The 8,301-nt window shown below is 42.2% G+C and overlaps 1 protein-coding gene across 1 annotated transcript; it reads right to left on the bottom strand.

Annotated features, from left to right (window-relative positions):
- Positions 1–3,063: 3,063 nt before the first annotated feature.
- On the bottom strand, positions 3,064–6,985 carry LOC124005339 (acidic leucine-rich nuclear phosphoprotein 32 family member E-like). The gene is made up of 7 exons (XM_046314486.1): positions 6,796–6,985; positions 5,405–5,554; positions 5,042–5,164; positions 4,768–4,927; positions 4,622–4,657; positions 4,392–4,504; positions 3,064–4,007 (listed from the first exon to the last, which is right to left on the bottom strand). The coding sequence occupies exons 1-7, from the start codon at positions 6,847–6,849 to the stop codon at positions 3,882–3,884; spliced, it is 762 nt and encodes a 253-aa protein (XP_046170442.1). The 5' UTR covers positions 6,850–6,985; the 3' UTR covers positions 3,064–3,881.
- Between the last annotated feature and the right edge of the window lie 1,316 nt (positions 6,986–8,301).

The following is an 8,301-nucleotide window of genomic DNA, read 5'->3' as shown; positions in this document are numbered from 1 at the left end:
TGATAGTCTGACTAACTGCAAACCAGAAGGGATGTCGTATCTCTGCAGAATGCTGTAGTAGCCATGCTGGTTAAGTGTGCCTTGAACTCTAAATAAATCACAGACAGTGTCACCAGCAAAGCACCCCCACACCACACCTCCTCTCCTCCATGCTGCACAGTGGGAACCCCACATGCGGAGATCATCCATCCACCTACTCTTCGTCTCACAAAGACAGAACCAAAAATTGGAACCAAAATCTCAAATTTAGACTCATCAGACCAAAGGACAGATTTCCAACGGTCTAATGTCAATTGCTGGTGTTTCTTGGCCCAAGCAATTCTCTTATTCTTCTCCTTTAGTAGTGGTTTCTTTGCAGTAATTCGATCATGAAGGCCTGATTCACACAGTCTCCTCTGAACAGTTGATGTTGAGATGTGTCTGTTACTTGAACAGATTACTTGATTTGGGCTGCAATTTCTGAGGTTGGTAACTCTAATGAACTTATCCTCTGCAGCAGAGGTAATTTTGAGGTACAGGTGAACCTGTAGCCATATTACTTCAACAGTATTTTACATGAGATCCTCTCTAGGCTTTATAGGAATATGACTCTGAATATCAATAGCAATACCTCTCTTGCCGTTCCTGTCTCTTCTGTAGATGTTATCATATATTGCTACCACTGTATCATCAAAGGAATGATCTAAGTGAGTTTCAGATATTGCCAGTATATGAATGCTTTCTGTTGTTAGCAAGTTGATTTATCATTAACCATGTTTCTTAGGATACATATGTTAATGTGGGACATTTTTTGCACTTTTCTGGGAATCTTGATTGTTTGCATTGCTTTAGTGGGATTCTTATCAGAGGAAGACATGACAGCGATATTTATATTAGAACTGATAGCGCAGGGTTCACTGTTGAGTGGGCTTCTTGCTATGGCAAAATGTTGCAGTGCTAACAGTATAACTCAGGTTCATAGGCACATGATTTCTGCTGACAATAGCTGTCGGATTGACAGAAGCATTTAGAGTAACATAAATTTGGTTACTTACATTGTGACTACCAACATCCCTGGGAAAATGTACATTTGTAGCAGCATTACGACAACTCAGCAACACAATAGTAGGGATTATCTGAGCAGGGCTTGGGTCACTGATAAGTCACTGTCTCAACACGGCCTTGAAATGCGAGAGAAAGGGCCCAGGAACCAAGATGACATGGATGGACTCACCCGTTCCTGTAGAGCATCTTCTCCCTCCAAAAGTTGTGTATAAAAGTTATGCCAACAAAGCTTTTCTACTGCAATGGCAGTAGCCTGCTGAATGGTTTGCTACCGCAGCCCAGCGATGGCACTGGGCCTGGAATAACCACATGTTTTTTGCAGTCTTTCAGAGTTGAAATGAGTTCTTTTAAAATCCAGTTTCGGCAGTTCCAAGCTAGCCTTCCTAATGTTGTTTGACCCCCCCATATGATTGTCTAAAACACAAAATATGTTATCAAAACAAACACATCTGTGCAACATGAAAACAATTGAACAATCTTCCTGTGGTTTGGTAAAAAGATGACACCTATTTCAGAATGTACTTTTTTTTACTGCTCTAATTACTTTGTTAACCAGTTTATAGTAGCAATAAGGCACCTCCACCTAACAGCCTTTAGTGGTATATTGGCCATATACCATAACTCTGGCCTTATTGCTTAAATATAACTTTTGACTCATGAGCTTAGTTCAACTGTCATAACCATCAGAACCCAAAATAGCTTGTTTTTCAATGCTTATTAACAAAACTATATTAGGATATTATGGATGATCCTTAGCTTTGTGTGAACTTGGTGACATTTCTCCAACCCCATCCCTCAGCTTTTTACCAAAACAAGGGGACTGCATTGTTAGCTTCAAATGCTGATTGCCACTTGAAACGTAAAACCTAATTAAAAAAAAAAATTACCTGATTAAAATTACAGCTAGCTATGTTCTTAAAAAAATATATATTTGGGTCTTTTAGGTTTAATTCAGCACCCAAATCCAATGCAAAACATAATGAAGTGTCAGAGTTGAATGTTGCCAGGCTTGAGGTTTCTGGGCCTTCAATGTTAAACTGCAGGCTATAGCACCACCACCTGGTTCATGTCTTCAACTGGTCTCTCTTCAGAGTTCAGACCTACTGGTGGGTTACACATCCATTAGATATCGGAATAAAACTGACCCGTGACCAGAGACACTTATTAATCTGGAGGGTCAAAGTTAGTACGACACCCATTAAATGTACGACACCCATTAAATAAACTTCATGGAATAAAGTTAACAAGAATTAACAGAATTTATTTTTATATTTAAAAACACTTCAGAAGATTAATTAACATAAATTCCAAAACATGACTTCCTCAACAGCTGAGGCCAAAAAAATAAACCAAGGTTGAGCGTCGGGGTCTGAAGCTTTACATCCTGACATGTGCTTTGTGTTTATTAAAAATAAAAGGACAGATATTGCATGTTAAAAAAAACACACAAAAAAACAAGCAAATACTACACAGTAAAGATAAAAGGTCTATTTACATAGTCATACAAGTTTAAAATCCTTGCACAGTAAACCCATAAAACAAAAAGGAGACAGAAAAGTTTTTTCCCCCCATTGGGATATGACAGAAGTCCAGGGTACCAAGTTGGATTCAGGACAGAAGAGACCATTAACTGTGTTCCTGCTTATCACCAGGTCCTTCTGAGAGATTGGGTCCACCTGAGCTTTAGAATGTGACTAAACGGGTCCAAAATTACCTCTGTGTAGCCTGAATACGAATTAGCTCTTTAAACCCACCTCTAGGGCTTCTTTGATGACGATCAGAGCTAGAGTAAGAGACCTGAAAACTACATTACCCAGAGATGTGAAAACTACATCACCCAGAGTCATCTGCAGCCCTAGCACAATACATTAAAAAAATAAAACTTACAAATCGGCTGTTTGTGGAATTAAAAGTGAATTGATGACACCGATCAGACAAACTTTAAAGGTATCAAATCCCAGGTCCTAAACAAAGTACTTAGGAAACAGTCAGCAATCCCTACAATACAGCGCGGGTAGGGTACATAGTGTAGGTGAACAGATAGGAGGGGCTAACGACTCACTAAGGTTCCTTTTTGCCCGGGTCAATGTTAAACAGTACTTGTTGGCCACGTGTAAACCAGTGGAGGCTGGTGGGAGGAGCTACAGGAGGATTGTAATGGCTGGAATGGAACAGAGTCAAACGTGTGGTTTCTGTTTGTTTGATGTGGTTGATAGCCGAGTGGCACAGAGGTCTAAGGCACTGCATCTCAGTGCTAGAGTCGTAACTACAGACCGTGGTTCAATTCCAGGCTGTATCACAACCGACTATGGGAGTCCCACAGGGCGGCGCACAATTGGCCCAGCATTGTCCAGGTTAGGGGTTGACCGTCATTGTAAATAAGTATTTGTTCTTAACTGACTTGCCTAGTTAAATAAATTTTACATTAAGCCATAACAATGAGCCTGTCCTCCTATAGCTCCTCCCATATAAACCTTACTATGAGCCAACCAGACAGCACATGGAGCTTTTCGCTTGACAACTAAAGTCTTGGGAGAACATGGCATAGGAGACAATCACAACCAGATGGACTTGAAATGGGCCACTACAACTTCTCACCAGAGTTCAACATCACCTTGTCTGAATGCTATAGCCCCTACCCACATGTCATGTTTCAAAACCACATTCCATTTTATAATTCCAACCCGCTTTTCTTTTTGTATGGAACATTTACAAAACAAATTAAACATTTAGATTCTACAGTAATATCTATGGTATACAAAAAAATAATTCACAAACTATTTCCTGTTCCTGTTGTTCTAGCCTAGTTGTGATCCCATGCTCTGTTACAGGAGGGGCTAGTCATCATCTCCATCGCTGTCATCTCCCTCGTCTTCTGCATCCCTCTTCCTTTTCTCTCCCTGGACTCCTACTCCATCCTCTTCCTCCTCCTCTTCAACATAGTCATCATCATCTTCCTCATCCTAGGGCCAGAGAACATTTCAATCAACATGACTAGGAGTTCTCTTTTCCTGTAGGCCTTTTAGACCCAACATACCAACGGCTAGAAAGCAGCAGGTGGCCGCGGTAATCCCCTAACCGAACGTAGCAGGTGTAGAAATATACCTGAGCGGAGTCCCTACTTCTATGTTAAGGGGAAACGGAACATAGGTTGAAAATACTCCAACCCCGAAAATCTGAAACATCCTCTTTCTGTCAACACCAAGGGCGGTAATCAATAGCTTTCTATCAACGTGTAGAATCAGGAAATAAATGGTGTGTATCCTCTAAGAGACTTGGACTATACACTGTCTCTTGTGTATCCTCTAAGAGACACTTAGCTGCACACGGGTTTGACGAATAATTACCTGAATGCCATCCTTCATCAGGTAGGACAGTCCCACCTCTTCGCCCTCGGAACCCTCATCATCCTCATCATCGTCGTCCCCATCTCTGGTGGGGCCGGCTGTGTGCTCGTCATCTGTGGGGAGGACAACATTGGGTTAATTCTTTGTAATGGTCTAGGACAAAGGCACGTCTTAAGTTTATCCTCCCAGCCTTTCCTCAGTCCGTCCCCTCCCAGCCCTGTGTTGCTCACCATCATCAGCCTCTGAGTCTAGCCCCTCGTTGTCATCTGTGGGGAGGACAACACAAGGTTAATTCTCTGTAATGCTCTAGGACAAGGGCACACGTCTCAAGTCTTTCCTCCCACCCTCAGCACATCCCAGCCCCGTCGTTGCTCACCATCGTCAGCCTCTGAGTCTGGCACCTCGTTGTCTTCGTGGTCATAGCCGTCCAGGAAGGTGACCTGGGGCAGCAGCTCAAAGACACTCTCCCTGTAGTCCTCCAGAGTGGTGATCTCACAGCTGTACAGGTCCAGACTCTTCAGGTTCTTCAGGTTTTTCTGCAATCACAATGTGATGCTGTTAAGATTCTGTAATAATGACTGTGATTGGAATCCATTAAATGGAATGCATTTTGTTGGGTCTACCAGGTGTGTTTATGGGGGTTCCCTTACCAGAGGCTTCACAGTGCTGAGCTCCTTGATCTTGTTGCCACTCAGGTTGAGATACGTCAGGTTGGGACACTTCTCAGACAGCTGGTCCAGACCTCCAACGATCATGTTATCACTGATCTCCAGCTGAAGAGGACAGATATTGATTCATCTGAAAAAATACTACGCTGGCAAGTATCATATAGCACATAGACAAAAAAAATGCTTAATATCTTATGCGTCGTCCACTTGTCTACGATAGTATGTGGCTAGACGGATTAATACATTTTTACTTTGCATAACATGTTTATTTTTATGTGGGTGAACCATCTTGACCTCTCCATGACCAGTGGCAAAATAGGATCTTGGACCGAAGATGATGCTCACCTTGAGCAGTTTTGGCAGGGAGGGCAGCTTAGCCAGGGAGGTGAGCCCCACGTTGACCATACTGAGGAACTCCAGCTCCTTGTAGTCATCTGACAGCCCTTCCACCTCTCCATCACTGGACCGACAGTTGTCCACCACCAGCTCAGCCACCTGTGGAACAATTTGAATTACTGGTAAATGATACAGAATCATTGAGTTTGTTTTTATGAACTTGTTGCTATATTATGCAAGAAATAGAGAATATGAATAAATGACGTAGTATACGAGTATTCGTTTTGAACTACGCTAGAGAATGTCAACATCCTTCCTGCCTGCAACTCCCCTCATCATACTAAAGTTAGCTCATGATCAGAGTGCCCGCGGCCACTATCCCCAGCCAGAGAAGTCATTAATTGTTACTGTCGCGGGAACTATAGCTAACTAACGTTACAAAGTAACACTAGCTACTAGCGGACGTAGTTAGCTAACCATAAAGTAACGTATCTTGGTGAGGTTTAAATTGATAATGTGCTATTCATACCCCTTACAAAGTCAACGGCTCCGCGTATAGCAATTGGCCAACACTTCCATAGAACTTAAAATCAACCGATGCGACATTTGATGCACGAAGAAGTGTTAAAGAACGCAAGGCTACAAAGTAATTATCCGCACGATGGGCGGCATTCTGCACAACTTTACCTTGCAAAACGCCACGCGGGCGCATAGGTTGCATGAAATGCATTCCAAAGATGGGGAGTAACAATATGTACCTATGTGATTGATAACCTTGTATTTGCGGAGAAGGCAAACTCAGTTAGCTCGCTGTTTAAAATACAAACACTACTGTCACACAAGCCACTTCTATTCAGTATGCGCAAACAACTCCATTGTGTTTTTCAAAACAACTCATGGAGCTGGTCGGCTCCACGCTAGCAAATCCAAGAATCATTTATTTTAGGGCATTGCTGGCTAACTAGCTAGGCTACTAAAGTCCATATAGGCTACCAATAGTGTTTGATAATTCTTAACATCGCCATTATTTGGGTTGGGAAAACTTGAACTCCATTAACTAACTAACGTTCCCGGTTAGGAGTCTAGCTAGCCAGCATTGGCGCTAGCTACATGTAGCTAGCTAGCTGATGTCCTTGGTAGCGCCAGCTCAGCCAGAGCAAGTCGCGCCACCATCAAGGTTCTGATCCCATTTGATTCCGAATCGATTTCTATCGCATCCTCGTTGTGGTAACCACCCATATGTGATTTATTATCAGATATTTTGTTGGCACATCAGTCGTATACTATAAGTTAGCAAGCTAAAGAGTATCGAGCTTCGTCATTTCGCATCCACCATGGTTGAGTCGTCATCCTTCACAAAATGCATTGGGAAATAAATAAATAAAGACGTAATACTATACCTCGGCTGGGGTCTTGTTCCTCAACTCCAAACTGATCCTCTTCTCCATCTCCATTTTGAAGACAAACGAAAGCACAAAATCAAAGGGAAAATGAAAATAAAAAGAAGACCACTCAAGCGTTCAGTCACTCCAACCTTCTTCTGTCTATGGCTGATAGGCGATAACCAAACCACCATGTTACCTCGCACCCAGCCCCTTTCTAAGACACGCCTTCGTCAACATGAATATTACGTGTTTCTGTTTTTAATCATGCTATTGGGCCAGCTATGCGCCATTCAACAGGGACCGCCCTAATTTACATAATATGGCTTGGTGGTAGTTGTAATTGGTCAAGATTGCGTGGTCATTTAATACAAGTTAACCAATGAGATTATTAATACCGCACTTTTAAACTTAGGATACGCCCCCTCTTTGTTCTCATTGGCGCCATTATCAAGTATCGACAGTTGATATAATACTGTGTTCATAAACAAGTGGGGGAAAGTGGTAATTTCTAGTTGAGCGGTATCAAATCAAATTGTATTTGTCACATGCGCCGAAATGCTTACTTACAAGCCCAAACCAACAATGCAGTTAAAAATATTAATAATTACAGAAAAATATACAGAAAAAAAGAATATGAATGAAAGTTATAAATAATTAAAGCAAAATAACAATAGCAAGGCTATATACAGGGGTACGTACTGGTACAGAGTCAATGTGTGGGGGCACCGGTTAGTCAAGGTAATTGAGGTACTATGTACATGTAGGTAGAGTTATTAAAGTGACTATGCATAGATAATAACAGAGAGTAGCAGCAGTGCAAGGAGGGGGGGGCAATGGGTCTTAGTAGCCATTTGATTAGATGTTCAGGAGTCTTATGGCTTGGGGGTAGAAGCTGTTTAGAAGCCTCTTGGACCAAGACTTGGCGTTCCGGTACCGCTTGCCATGCGTTAGCAGAGAGAACAGTCTATGACTAGGGTGGCTGGAGTCTTTGACCATTTTTAGGGCCTTCCTCTGACACCACCTGGTCTAGAGGTCCTGGGTGGCAGGAAGCTTGGCCCCAGTGATGTACTGGGCCGTACGCACTACCCTCTGTAGTGCCTTGCGGTCGGAGGCTGAGCAGTTGTCATAGCAGGCAGTGATGCAACCAGTGAGGATGCTCTCGACAGTAAATACTAGTTGGATGCGTTCACGTGATTTGAACTTGTTGAGAAATGCCGATTGGGTAATGTCAAACAAGCTGCGTCAACCATAAACTAAAGTACAGTGTTCAAAAACCATATTAATAGATTGCTTTCTATAAATAATATTTTTTGTTGTTGCATTAAACTGCTGAAAATGCTGGTGATGTCAAAGATCATTAAGTGGGAGAAGTTGGCGCTCAGGGATGATATAGGAGTTTTCACCAATTACCAGTTCGAGGGGCGTTCAAGTGTACTGAACAAAAATATAAATGTAACATGCAACAATTTCAATAATTATACTGAGTTACAGTTCCTATATGGAAATCAGTCAATTTAATTA

This window comes from Oncorhynchus gorbuscha, linkage group LG19 (assembly GCF_021184085.1).
Source record: "Oncorhynchus gorbuscha isolate QuinsamMale2020 ecotype Even-year linkage group LG19, OgorEven_v1.0, whole genome shotgun sequence".
Lineage (NCBI taxonomy): Eukaryota > Metazoa > Chordata > Actinopteri > Salmoniformes > Salmonidae > Oncorhynchus > Oncorhynchus gorbuscha.
Note: the sequence above shows the minus strand (reverse complement) of the source record. Positions and strands in the feature narration are given on the sequence as shown.